The sequence below is a fragment of the Pan paniscus genome, chromosome 9, assembly GCF_029289425.2.
Source record: "Pan paniscus chromosome 9, NHGRI_mPanPan1-v2.0_pri, whole genome shotgun sequence".
Lineage (NCBI taxonomy): Eukaryota > Metazoa > Chordata > Mammalia > Primates > Hominidae > Pan > Pan paniscus.
The window spans coordinates 79,694,135-79,708,956 of NC_073258.2; the positions used below are offsets into that span (position 1 = coordinate 79,694,135).

At 42.5% G+C, this 14,822-nt stretch overlaps 1 protein-coding gene across 4 annotated transcripts in view; it reads right to left on the reverse strand.

Moving 5' to 3' along the window:
* The window catches only part of TENM4 (teneurin transmembrane protein 4), a 3,002,963-nt gene that overhangs the window by 108,245 nt on the left and 2,879,896 nt on the right, over window positions 1-14,822 (reverse strand). For all 4 annotated transcript variants that reach the window (XM_063608694.1, XM_063608696.1, XM_063608693.1 and 1 more), the window contains 2 exons: window positions 11,186-11,212; window positions 3,555-3,701 (listed from right to left, as the gene is read on the reverse strand). In XM_063608694.1, coding sequence (XP_063464764.1) covers window positions 3,555-3,701; window positions 11,186-11,212 — 174 coding nt within the window. The remainder of the gene's footprint in view (window positions 1-3,554; window positions 3,702-11,185; window positions 11,213-14,822) is intronic.

The following is a 14,822-nucleotide window of genomic DNA, read 5'->3' on the forward strand; positions in this document are numbered from 1 at the left end:
AAATCACTAGGAGAAGGCAGAAGTGCTCTAGGTTCACAAGGCCATGTGGAATGGCTGAAGAGTCTAGTCCAGGCCATGTAATGACTTTCTCTGTGATTATGATGTGTGTGATGTCACCTCCCCTCTCTGGGCTCCAGTTGTCCTGTCTGTAAACATGCAGGAGAGGGAGTTAAAGTCAATGTTCTCTGATGTCCCTTTCAATCCTGTTACTCCACATTAAACTCTGTTAATTTCTTCTCCAAGACTTGAGTCATATCATCTAAGAACAACCACTAGTGAGGCTCTAACACAATTTCCCTCCAGCCTGAATGATTTATCTTGGATTATGCTGTATACCCTGTCATGGCTGAAATAAAGGCACTTATTTAATTCTGCTTCCATTAGATTGAGTCATTTGGATGACAATTTCTTACAAATGACTGTGAGCTTCTTGAGGGAGAAAGACTGGTCTTTATGTCTCCTTGGAAAGGACCATGTTCACTGGTCTTTATGTCTCCTTGGAAAGGAGCATGGTGCCTTGTAGATAGCATGAGCCCTACAAAGGTGTGCTTGGCTGAACTGAAAGTAGCCCAATGCAAATACGGTTTACTCGTGTGCTCCTTTCTTCCTCTCTCCCTCCACTAAAACTGCCCCCATTTGGCCAAGGCACAGAGTAATAGAGGCCAATGAGGATAACCCTTACTACCCTGGCACTTGGGGACAGTCCACTCTCTATGGTTGTTTCATCTATGCCATCCTGCAAAGCAGGGGTCCTCAGCACCTTCCCCTTGGCTCCCGCAGTGAGTGGACAGCCCGCTGAACTGAGAGGGCCCTGAGGTGAGACGTTTCCTCATTTAATAGTTGAGAACCCAAGGTCAAGGACCCTCAACAATTTGGCCTTCCCAGCTGGTTCTATTTCCAACCATGATGACCCACAGGATGTCTTCCCGGCTGTTCTGAAAGTCCCATGGGACAGAAACCGCATCACAGTTCCCAGTAGGGCACCCAGGCATCTGATATCAGTTGAATGAGTGGATGCTCCTTTATCCTGGCAATTGTCCCACTGCATTGCAATTACTTGTTGTTTCTCTCTCTCTCTAGATTGTGACCTTCACAAGGGTAGGGACTGTGTCTTATTTATCGCTGAAGCCCCAGTACCCTGGACAGGGCCTGATAACAATGTAGACACTTGGTTAACATTGGTTGAGTGAGTGAATAAACTATGTGCAAGCTCATTTCAGCCCATAACATGCTCCAAAAATGCAAGTGGCATATTCTCCCACAATTGGGGATTTTCTGGTTGATCTTTTCCACTTCCTACTGGCTCATCTCTCAGAACAGCTGGAGGAGGCTCTATTCCCCTGGGGTCTGCATCAGCCCCATTTCCTATGACAAGAACCTCTCTCTCCCCCCGAGCTGTGGGCTTTGGGCTATGGTATGCCTATGCCCCATGTTACCACTGGTGCATTCTAGTGCTAGGAGGGCTGGCTCTGAAGTATGGCAAACAAAGGATACACTTGAATTGCATTTCATGGGAGAGAATCAATGAGCCTTGTTCTATAACCTATACTTGTATGTATACCAGTAGGGAGAGAGGTGCGCCCTTTCCCCACATTTCCTAAAGACATGCAGTTATTTTGCTGCCCAGATGTTCAACAGCTGTTTGAAGGCTTTGGCCAAGACTTTTGACTTGTGAGAAGGGAATGGTGGCTCTTCTCTTCTTTTCTTCTATTACATGAGTGTTATTATTAGTCATTGGAATTGTGCCTACACAGGCAAACTGAAGGGGAATGCTGAGGAAATCATGCAGATAATGTAGGCTGACATCTCTTTCCTACGAAGAGCAAATATAAATACACTTTGCCTTGTCTGAAGACATGGGTGCTTGGTGCCCTTCCCTGCTTTGTCCTGGCTTGGCCCATAATGATGTCTCTGAATAGAGAGCCCTTTCCTTTCCGGGAAACCGCTACCCATCCAAGTGTCACCTTCTGATGAATGCTTTCCTACTCCCACAACAACTAATATATAACTCTACAACAGCACTTATCACAGTTTATTAGCACTTAACTTTGGGTCTTTCTCCATTTGAGGTCCTGGCATATAGGGAGAGGACTTCCTTATCTCTATGCCTGGTATAGGGCCCAACTCTAAAATAAGAACTCTGGATATTTATGGAGCACAAAAATTAATGAACTCCACAAGTTTTAGATCGATTAAGGGATATTTCAATCCTCCAAGACCTCAGGAGAACATAGGCCTTCTGTTTCTGCCTAGCTACTGTGGCCAACCCCATAAGCTCCCTGTTGACAATTGCTCCACTGGGCCCAGGCCTGGGTACATCAGGCCCAATTACCTCCTGGATTTAGGCAGCAGGTGGAAGGGCTGAAAGCCGGCTGGCTCAAAGAACAGTGCTCCGAAAAGCCCTTTCTAGGCTGCTGAAACCCACTCAAGGCAAATAAACCACAGAAATCACAACATCACACACTTGGCCTTTTAATTCTTATGGTGCTTTGGGGTTTGAGAATCCCTCTAAATAGAAAATTCCCAAAGGTTAGGATGCCGAGTTTCTGACCTATTGATTTCCTACCCTGTGCAACATATTAGAAAGTCCTTTGGTATAAATATTAGGGAGCCACATAGACTTGTTTGGACTAAGCCAATTGTTAGACCATCACTAGGAAGAAAAGGTTAACTGTTTTGATTTTTTTTCATATCTTTCTTTTTATTCTAATAACCACCTGTGAGTGGGAGAATCAGGAAGGATTGATGTGTCTTCCAAGTGGGAAAGTAGAACACATTATGGTTGTATTTACCCAAGTTAATGCAACAGAAAAATGAAGGCTAATTCTACGACTAAGATAAGGACTGAAATGGTACTCATGGGCCAGCTGCCTCATTTTATAAATAGGGAGAGTGAGGCCCAGAGCCACCAAACAGCATGTGTAAGGATGCACAGGGAGTCAAAGCCAGAGCTAGAATTAGAACCCAGGTCTTCACTCTCAGCTAATGAATGTTCTAAAAGATGAGCACCTCCTTCCTTGGGCTTTGACTGTCTAGCACTTAAAAAAAACCCAAAGCAAAGGCCATTTCTATTACAAAAGGTGTCCGCTGGTGTGCAGTGAGGGTAACCTCCAGAATCAGAGGAGAAGAGACCTTGACCAAAGGTAACTCAACCTCCTTCCCTGGGAGAAGCGTCCTTCTGCAGCTTCTGTGATAAAGAAATAGATGGTCTCTTCTTATCCATCTCCAGTGAGGGGGACCCATAACTTTGCCAGACATCTCATCCTACTGTTGAATTGTTAGAAACCTCTTTCTTCCATATGCCTTCTCTTCTATAGTGGCTGCTGGATATCAATTACTTTCATTTACATTAGTTAATTTCAATTCATTCAAATGGAACACCTGTGATATGCACTCATCCCTAAGCCACATGTGCAGTTTTTTGCTTGCCCCGCAGGTCCCCCTGACTGGATGACTGGTGTCTTGGTGGCCTGTTAGCTCAGTAATATCCATTCTCCACTCTGGGCCTCCCGCCCTCTGGAGCCGCCTGGAGCCCATGGGTGCCAGAGCCCTACCTCCATCATTGTCTTTGCTGTCACCGCAGGCAGTCTCCATGGAAGTGTCACAGCCAGCTCCTCTCCAGCCCAGCTGGCAGACGCAGTGCCAACCATTCAGGTCTAAGGTACATCTGCCGTTGCCATTGCACAACCCAGGGCAACCCTCTGAAAGACAAAGTACAGGGTTGAGGTCTGATCACCCAGAGTCAACTGCCATCACACACACTAACACGCTACCTGCCAACTTGCAAAATGCCTTCATATCCATCAGCACACGAATGCCCACAGCAGCCCAGGGAGGCAGGTATCATTAGGAATTGCCACTTTACAGAGAAGGCAACTGAGGCTCAGAGAGGTGAAAGGACTTGCCAGGGTCGCACAGTCAGAAGTGGCAGGGACAGGGCTGAAACCCACACCTTCTGCATCTAAAAGCCCCTCTTTCAAAAGTGACCGGGATTCTGGAGCCGGAGTCAGTGGATGTCGGCCTATCAGAGTCTAACCAATGGAGCTTTTTGCCTGATCCTTGCTTCTTGTTCATTCTCATGTGTTCCTCTTATCTCTGGCAGCTGTTTAGCACAAAGGAAACATCTTTCTGTTTATTCCTTGCTTCCTTCATCACTTCTGGGTATCATTCTAAAGGGTGTTACTTTTTCCAACTCTTGTAGTAGGTCAATTTTATTGGACCCTAGGCTTTTCACTTATTTTGTCTTATTTTCTCCTAAACAACTGTCTTTGCTTTGAGGAAGAGGGCTTGGGGCTTTTTCTTAACATCTTGTCTACAGCTACACTTAGAAAAGGGCCCTGCACCCAGAGGAGCTATGATCGCCATTGTGAAACACTAACTAGGGCTGTCTGTGAGTGCAACGCAGGTACAGCCAGGCTGCTCTGCTCTCATTACACCCATATGCACATCTGCCTGCCTGTCTGTCATTTATTAAGCATCTTCTTTGGGCTAGCACTGGAGGTACAGAAATGCATAAGACCTATTCTTATTCATGAGGTGCATGAAGCCTATCAAAGGAGACAAATTTATGTAGGCAAAAAATTTAACTGCTAAATGCCCTAAAGGAGATGTACAAAATATGGTGGAACTTAACACAGGTGTGGCCATCTGAGAGGGCTGTAGATTATTTGATCAAGAAGGGTCAGGCAATATTTAGATGCTGTGTTCGTTCTGCTTGGACCATATTATAAAGTGGGGAAGTTTTTAAAAAATACTATTAAAGTAGATTTGCAGGTTTTTTGATTGCCACATCTTTAAACCTCTCCGAGTTTGTGGCTCAGAAATCTACGTTTGAGAATATGTTAAATTACGTGGTTCACTTCAGCTTCTATTGTGCCACTTGGTTTTCACTCAAGTCCTTATATTAACAATCCCGCCAACCCCCTTCTCCAAGGGGCTATCAAAAACCACCTGTCACTGGCAAGACTTCCATCTCCTCTCTGCTCCTGCTCAGTCTTGGGAGAGGTATGGATGTGAAAGCACTGTGTCAGCTATAAAGCTTCATTTGTTTTATTATTATGAGCAGCAAAGTGCTCCAAATATGGCCACAAACTGTATCTTCTGCCATGAATTAATGGGAAATTGACTCATTATTCTTAAATGAGACAACAAATGTGAAAGTGGCTGTCCAGTACAAGACCTGGGCCAAGATAGCCACTTACTAAATGGCTGATCAATCAGAATCTAAAACTTGAGTGTTCCCAGGACTTTTGATAGTTGACTGTTATTCCAAAGTAAAAGAAAATAACATGTTTATTTCCACTTGAGATGTTCCACACAACAACCAAGCAATTTGGCCACTGTGTTTTCCATTCAAAGGAAGAAACATGTAACAATTGTGTACTCCAGCCTAGGAGGGATTCCTCCAGAAGTTAGAAGTGTATGTAGACTGTGGGTTTCTGTATAGCAGAAGCCTGCTGGGAAAGATGAGAGGCTACCAGCATGGCCACCCCAAAAAGTGATTGAGAAAGAAGTTTTAAAAGCGAGCCCCAGGAGCAGAGCTGTGACACACAGGCGGCTATCCAGGCAATCTGACTTGGTTGCCAACATCAGCCACCATTAGTGATCTAAGCAATCACAGTTTTCTTTTTTCCTCAATTAGTCTCATGTCAATTTTTGTCCGTCCAGCCGGGACTTGTTTTCAATTAAGCCTCGTTTGTATTTGGAATTAGTCCTGGAGGAAGTAGGGTCTGATCTTTAACAACGGTAGCTGACTGCTTTCTTTTGCTGTAAGATAAAGCCTCTTGTAAGATGCAAACAGTATCTCTTACGTAAGAGCACAAGCTTGAGAGGCATATCAAAGTTTGCCTGTACCACTCAGTGGCTGTATGACTCAGGCATGTTATTGAATTTCTTTGAGCCTCAGTCTTTTTACTTATAAAATGGGGTTTTGGGGGCGGTTAAGTAAGGTATGCATGATGCACAAAGCCTGGCATACAGCTCAAAGACAATATCTGAATCTTCTACTCACCTTTACCTTCTCTCTATTTTGGGCAGAGGGCATATAATATCATATGTTGTACCCACAACCTCAGGTGGGGCTCACAGAAAGGCAAAATAGGAAACTGAGGCAGTTATCTAGATCAGAGTCAGCAAACTTGTTCTGTAAAGACCCAGAGAATAAATAGTTTAGGCCTGTGAGCCATATGGTCTCTTGCAATTACTCAACTCTGCCGTTATAGCTTGAAAGCAGCCATACACACTTTTAAATGAATAAGCATGGCTGTGCTCCAACTAACTTGATTTACAAAAATAGGTGATGGGCCCAATTTGGTCCGTGGGCTGTAATTTGCCAACCTCTGGTTTAGATGCTTCAGGACAGTGAGACAATGACAGCTGCCACATACTGAGGGTCTACTAGGACTGGCCACTGTGCTAGGCACTTTATATAGATTTCTAAAATAAGTAACTTTTTGTTAAAAATGTTCAGATCTTGATTTTCTAGGGCAGATCCAATTTTACACCATTTAATCCTAAATTTTTAGTAAAAGCCATTTTTAGTAAAAGCCATGTGTTGTAATAGAGCGAGGACTTTGGAGGTGGACAAACCTCAGTTCAAATCCTAGCACCATCATTTTACTTACTACCTGTGTTACAACTGGCAAATTACTTCACTCTAAGCTTCAGTTTTCTCATCTGTAAAATGGAGATAATACCTGATTCAAAGAGTATGTGAGAGTATTAAATGAGATAATATATAATCAATTATTTATCACAGTGGGTAACATACATAGGGATTCAATAAATGAGAGCTGTTATTATTATTATTGGATTTACTTGTTTTAAGTTTGTATAACTTCACTAAGAAATTCATAAACAAGAAAATAAACCTTTGCCAGCCCAACTTGTGTAACATTTAGGTCAAAAGCTATGGTCCTTATAAATAAATCCTTGCCAAAAACGGTCAAGACAAACACTGGGCTTGCCTCATGGCTCCGTGAACATGCAGTGCAGTGGGAGGCGGCATGATGGGTTCAGGGCTGCGAGTCCCAGTGCAGGCCACCATTCATGCTTTCCTAGCATATTGTACTTCTCTCAATAGCAACTGTCCCAAGGATACTGAAATGATCAATTCTGCAATTAGTTTCATTGTCTTACTTCTTCCGTTAGAATGTACCAGTGCCTGCATGTAGCAGACACTCAATATATATTTGTTAAAATAAATCAATGAGAGGGACAAGAGGCCTGCGTTCTGGCCTAATATGGGGCGAGTTGGGAAAGTTACTTTCTCTCTTTGGGCCTCAATTTCCCCATTTATAAAATAAGGATTTGGATGAGATGATCCATTAGGTCCTTCCAGCATAACTGACCCAATAGAGAAGGTCAAAACAACTTCAAGTTAGTTGATTCTGTTCTTAAATTCAATAAACTTTACTCAGTACCTGGTGGATGCTGGACTTTGTGTTAATTCACAGAGATGAGATATATCATCTGCCCTAAAAAATTTTACATTCTCTTTATTTATACCATACTTTGTTCTAGGAAGGGTTTAAAATAGGTCTTATAATCACAAACCATACTTCTTAAAGTGAACCTTGTGAAATAGTAGTTCTATGAGGTCCTCAAGAAGAAGCTCCTGCAGTCAAATAAGTTTGGAAAACGTTGCATCCTACATTCTTATTGTAGAAAGTCACACTGAATATCAATATATTAAAGGCTCCAAGAAGTCTTAGAATAAAGAAAGCTGCTTATTCGATTACTAGAGCATTATCCAATTTGACCTCAGAACTCTTTCCCCCACCCAGTAACCTGTGTAATATTCCATTCCATGGAACCCCCTCTGGGAAGCCCTGCTCTAGTGAACTCCTGTAGGCACATGGCATCTTGGGCACATAGTCCATGCTGCTCTGAGGCTGCCTGAAAATATCATCACCAGACCTTTAGTGGGATTGGGTCAAGAAATCATTGAGGTGCCAGTTTGGAAGATGTGAAGCAGGTGTTCTCAGGGAGGGTTAGCTCTAGATGTGGAATCACAGAGAATCACAAATGTGGAAATCCACAGTCAATTTCTTCAAATGGACCAAGTGATACCCTGAAGATCTGCAGTATCCTATAAGTTTCAGAGGGACTTTGAGTACCTGTGGGTGGAACAAGGTTTGCTTTCATCCAGCCATTTGCTTCCGGGATAATCACACCCCCATTAGCCAGCATGAGGAAGGCTCTTCCAGGATGACTTGCTGACTTTCTTAAAGCAATATGCCCGTCCTTACCCACTGAGGCTAATTCCGCAAACCCTGAAACTCATCAATAATTCAGACAGCCCACGTGACATTAATAATCCCTTCTGGAAAGACTCACACCAGGCATTTGCTAGAGTCAAAGTAATGTAATTTTAAAGTTTAGAGAAGGGCTAACAAAGCTTTTCAAAAGAAATGATGCCCTTTAAATGACAAGGGACCACTTTATCTTCAATCTCCTGCTTAGGCCTATGAAGAAGTCCCCCTTGCAGCTAGCACCCAGGTATGATTAGAAGACTTTCAGAATCCTTGAAGGTATTTATTTTTTAGTTAAGTGGCATGGATTCTATGCAATACACTTATCATATATCAAATGACCCTTTTCTTTATGTTTCTCTTACTGGTCCTCTTGTACTTTTTTTCTCTCTCCATATTCACTTCCCTAGACAAAGCCATCATCATCTCTTACCTAGATGACAGCAATAGTCTGCTAATCGGTCTTCTTGTTCTCAATGGTCCCCCCTCAATTCTCCTTTCACAATAGGGCCAGACTGATCTTCCAAATCACAAATGTGATCTAGTTATCATCTTGCTTTTAAAAACCTTCAGACGCTCTCTTATACCCTTATGTTAAATTCCGCAATCTATAAGGCCCCAACAATCCAAGTTAGTGGGGTGGCTACTTGCTAAGTGGTAGCCTTTGGACTTCCCCTGTCATAACCCTCATCACACTTTGTTGGAATTATTTGTTTTAGTGTCTTCTCTGCTAGACTGCAGGCACCTTGAGAGCAGGGACCATATCTGTTATGTGGTATTCATATTTCCTACCACTTAGGAGTTCAGCATATTTGTTGAGTAAACATTGTTTCTTTAGTCTCTACCAAAGCAACTGGGAAGCAATGAACAAAATCTGGCCCATATTTGAACAGTAAAGTACTCTACTCTGACAAGACCTGAGCTTCCATGACACAGATCTCTGAATTATTTTTTTAGAATTAGTATCCATTATACCAAAATATCAGCCAGATGAGGGCTTGGGTCAGACCTTGATTTTGCCAAGAAACATTTGCCTTTTAAAACAAGTTATGATTCATTGACCTAATCCAACTAAAGTTCTGGTGATGATATTTTCTGAACTGAAGATCAGAGCAGGTGATTTGAGAAAGAATATAGGCCACTTCCCAGTAAGGGTGCCAGTTTGGAAGATGTGGTGTGGAGGAAAATATACTGGAAATTATGGACATTCTCGGTGACTTATGGTGACAGAAGATAGAATGCTGAAACATGGATAAAGTCAGGAAATGCAGAGTCCTGGTTCTGCTACTTATTAGAAGTGTGAGCCAGGATGACCCATTCAACTTCCTCAACTTCAGTTTCCTTTTTCAATCGAATGGGTATCATTATATCTTTTCCCTTAAAAAAATCACATGACTCACCTAAGACTCATGGATGTGAAAAAACTTCACATAGTAGGAAAATTTTCCATCAAATAGATGGTAACATGATAAAATTTAGCCCACTCTGAAGAGTCCTCTGCTAATGATAATGTGTGAAATGCCTGTTTTTAAAGAGGCTAGGAAGTACTACTCTTTCTTGCTGGAATGATTTTATTGTCAGTTGAGGACCAGCACATGAAATATGAAGACCCTTGCTCTTCCTCTATCTGTTGGATCCTATGCAACACCTTTGCTGTATTTGGCAAAGCTGTCCTAGCTGAAAAGCATTTAGTCAGTTATGTTTCCCCAAAACCCTTTCCATAAGTTTTAAAACAGATGTTGCTATCTCTTATTAAAAGCCAATTTAGCCTTTTCCTTTACAGTTTCAAAAATTAATTTAGCTAATGAAGTCCTTCTTCAAATTAAGGGTTGAGAATAAGAATAAGAATATGATGATAAAGCAGTATAATTCATACTTATTGAGCATAATTCCTGCCTATATACTAAGCACTTTGTATTTGTTACTTCACTTAATCCTCATACTAGCCTTATGAGGTGGGTCCTGTTAGCAAGAGAAGAGAAGTTAAATCACTTGCCCAAGGTCACTTAGTTCCCTGAGTGTTGAAGCTGGGATTCAAACCCAAGCAGTCGGACTCTAGAATATGTGTCCCTATCTGCAGAGCACACATTTTGTGCCGGGTGCTGTGTTAGGGCCTGAGAACAAAAAGATGAATATGACATGGTATTTCTCCTCAAGGAGCTTAGAGTCTTTTCAGAGCACACATATCTGATTATTCTGAGACTTATTCTTAGAGCTATGTGGCCTATTTGGAAAATCAGGTACCACCTAACTAATGTAAATGTTTAAAATGGAAGGAATTACTTTGCCTCTAGGGAACACTCTTCAAAGACAAAACTTACCAAAGTCAGGCCTTCTCTGAAAAGGAAAACAAACAAATAAACAAACAGACCATCTGCTCCCTGAGGTCAGGGGTCTGTTTGTCCCCTTGTCTCCAGACCCTGGCGCAGGTGCCTAGTACACAGTGGGTGCTCCATAGATGCTTGTTTTGGACGAATGAACACAGTAGTACTAGAAAGTAGTCCTCAGAATTTCTTAACTTGCTCTTGGGTCTCTTCCTTTCTCAGGCCACCCACCCTGGTTGCCAGCATCTTAATTCTGGTGGACCAGGGGCCATAACAGATGGGCAGGGTGACATGAGATGGGGTGGAAAGAGTGAAAGGTGTATGTACGTGGGGCGGGGGGAGGGAAAAACAAAAGTACAATGGTATTGTCACAAACAGATCTGAGCATCTTGTGGGGAGAATGACACTCCAGGTATATCAACCACCTTGTGACCGAAAACCCATCCCCTTTGGGCAATGGATGCTGCGACAAAACTGGGGATGCATTAGCTTCCAGACATCATGCTTATGTGGTGTATATAACATTTTTATATACACATTTCTTCTTTTATACTCATACACAAACACACACACAAAGACAACAGGAAAATAGAGGAAGGAAGACCATACCTTTAACTACCCTATCCAGATAGTGAGCTAGGGAGATAAAAGACAGGACATTTAAGGTAGGATCCAGTAAGTGCAATATCGCCTGCCACATAACCATGCCAGATGCTACAGAGACAAAGACAAAGGGATCGTGCCCCACGTTTGGGACAGGCCTATGCCATGGTGGGGAAAATAAAACCAAAGACAGGATGACATGAGAGAGGAGAAGGGAGAGCAAGCATTCTCCCGGGATGGCCAAAAGGAACTTCAACTCATTCTGTGATCAGGCATTTGGAAATGTGATCATAGAAACAAGAAGACATATGAATAAGGAAAACAGACAAAGAAGAATGGGAAACTGCAAAAGTGACCACACTCCTGCTCTGCCAGCTTTGTCTGGCTTTACGGAAAACTAGAGACTGTCCCTTTGACTACTCAGAGCAGCATCCAACCTCCCTACAGGTGAAGCAGCCATAACAAGAACAAGTGGTACCCCATCTCGGCAGAGGCCTTTCCAAGAAGTTGGAATTTAGAAATACGCAAAATTTGAATCATCTCTGATATGCACTAGTGAAGGGGGTTGAGTCTTTGGTCAAATATACTGCTGGATTATCTGTTTGCCATTCTTGAATTTTCCATGTACACATGTGCCCACATATGCTTGAATGCAAAATGCTTAGCATTCTAAGTAAGATGCATCCCTCCTTTGTGCATCTTACACAGACCATGAGGTGCAGGTCAATGGATGTCACTGTGAAAAACAAGACAAAGCAAAGAAAATCTGACCACTTCTCAATGCTTATTAACCCTAAAGAAAGATGTGTGCTTTCTTTTCTAATGGAGGGGTTGTATCCAAGCCTTGAGTTATTTGGCCTTCTAAAGTTTTGCTTATTTGAGGATGAGTATCAAAGGTTGCTCTGAAATAAACCCCACTGTGTCTATATATGGGTGTCTGGCTGTGTGTTTAGAGCAGGGCAGGCCTCTTAATTCCCAGCATGAATCACTAATACCATTTCACCTGCCCTCCCTAGGCTGTAGTTATAGCTCTTTGAGGAGCTTCTCTTTCTCTATCTCTCCACACCTCCTACTAGTGTGTTCTGCAAAGGCCGGGTAGCTGGGCAGTCTCCTGAAGGATCTGATGCCTTCAGCCAGGCTGCACTCCAGCCCCAGCTGAATTTCACACATGAATCAAAAGTCCATCAGACAGGACCGGACTGCAACGGTGTGGCCTTATCAGGAATCCCTAGGGTTCTTTAAACATTCTTACTCTCTTCATAAAAAAACCATAAATTATATTTTTTCAATTCTCTAGATAGAACAGATATTGTTGTTCATCACTATATATTAGCCTCAAAGACTAGTGGATGAGAGGCTGTGTTCTTAGTTCAGGTATCCGTGTGGTCTCTGGTTCAAGATGAAATATGCTTCTGGAGCCTGCACAGCCAAGTGGAAAATTGGGAAGAGGAAATTTTAACTGAGGCTACATGCTTTTCTTCATTCTTACAGATGTTGTGGAGTCCATGAGACGCAGGATATAAGATAGGAACATGAAAGAGAGTGCTTATTAAGTAGGGGTGAGTAAACAAAGCTATGGAATGCCAAACAATGAAAAATGGGGACAGCCCACACGAAAAATGGCCTAGGAAATATCTCTGGCTAAAGGGAAATCTTTCTTGATTCTTGGCTTATCTGTCACTTTAGTCTTAGTCAAGCTAATTTATCTAATTTTGCAAAGTGGTCTAAAATTTCTTATATCTCATCTCCCAGGATATGCTATCAAACGGCATGAATACATAGAATCACCTGGCTCTTGTGGTTTTGTTAGCTTTCTTATCTGCAGAATTTTTTGGAGGGTCCTAATTATAAGTTCTTATAATAACTCTGAATCCAGTTATAGAAGAGGTGTAGTGAGCCTAGATTTTTTTTTCCCAGGGATGGCTACGCTGGATGAGATGCCATCACTGGGATCCAAGTGGTCATAGCTTCCACCGTGAGGGAGTTCTCTGATGAAAAAAACTTTCCTGATTGTCTCCAAACTTAATGGTAGTATAGTGGTTCTGGTGGTGAGTGAAGCTTATATCCACTCTATAGGATAATCTCCCCAGGGCCAGGGGCTGACTTAAGAGAGCTCTCTCTCTTCTAATGCCATTTCATTTTCAAGAACCATGTAACCATGAAGAGCACTATGAAGTGAAAATATGTTTTTGATACCTTTAAAAATTCTTACTAATTTCTCCAGACCACAGGTAGGAAAGAAAATCAGTGGAAATGATGGAGGCAGGCTCAGGTTACCATCAGCACTGTGAGTTTTCAGGAGACAAAAGTAGACATTCAAAACTTCAAATCCTGACTCCACAAATCAAAAGGGATTCCTTTGCTACAAAGAGCCCCCAAGCCACACTGTGAATCCAAAAGCTGGTAACAGCCAGTTAATACCAAGTCCATGAGTTTTCCGGGAATGGAATGGAGCTTCCTTGTCTCTGGCTATTGAAAATGGGAGTGACAAATGGGTCTTTGAACTTTACTGCCATTTATTTATAAAAGGCATATGCGGAAGTCCATACTGTGGTTGCTTTTATTGTTTGAAAACCTTGGCACATATGCTGTTGAGTACAGTTGTTTAAAAATTCATGATTTTAAAGTACCAACTTTTAGAAAAGATGAGGCAAGCTTTGCATTATGAAAGGTGGATTCAGGACTTCATCGATTCCTGCATCTTTCTCTTCAGAACTTCAGGATGAAGATGATGGCAGTAGTCATCTTTTCTCTTGGGCAACGCTTGTTTCTTTGGCATTGTACAAATGTTTCTCATACTCCTACTATGTTCCTATCTCTGTGTGAAAAGCCGGAGATAATAAAGGTACTATAGCTATTTATGCTACAGACTGAGCTTTTGGCATGAGGTTGGTCTGCATGGTCTTAGCTCTCTTTGGCCTTTCTCTGATCACCAACATAAAACTTCTTTCCTTGACTTGCCTCTACCAACAGAGGTTTCCAAAAGTTTCTCTTGGGATAATCTTAAGAATCTTCAGGGGCCCCCTATCCAAAGTTATGGAGAACATGGCAAGAGGCTTTCCATTCTTACTCTCCAGGAGCCTCAGGGCAACTTGAACGGCTGCATCATTGGTACATGTTAGGCCACAAGAAACAAGGTTCACTACAGCAGGTGATGGGTTGGTGGTTCTAGTCATCCGAGCTTCTTTCGGATGGGTGACAAACCATCAAAGAGATGTTCTTGCTAAGCTCTTGGATACATCAGTGCTCTTCTCTCTTTGGATAAGTGGTCAGTGACACCCACACTGAGAGAAATTCAAAGCCAGATTCCCACCCCACCACATGTGGGCTGAAGTCTCCCAGGATCATCAGCAAATTAAACTTGTGCTCTGATAACTTGAGGTAGATCCCTGTACATTTTCTCTTTCTCCTTGTCAGCATCTGTCCTGTCAAACCACAGGTCCTGTTGTGAGTGAATGCTTTCAGGAGGGATAACCATAGCGTTATCACAGGGGCCTATACCTCATGAGTGATTTGTGGGCTCTTGGTTAAGGATTTTCTGATTATGAAAAAGAAATCTGATAGCTATAATTCAAAAGGAAACAAAGGGCCAGTTGTGGTGGCTCGTGCCTGTAGTCCCAGCACTTTGGGAGGCTGAAGCTGG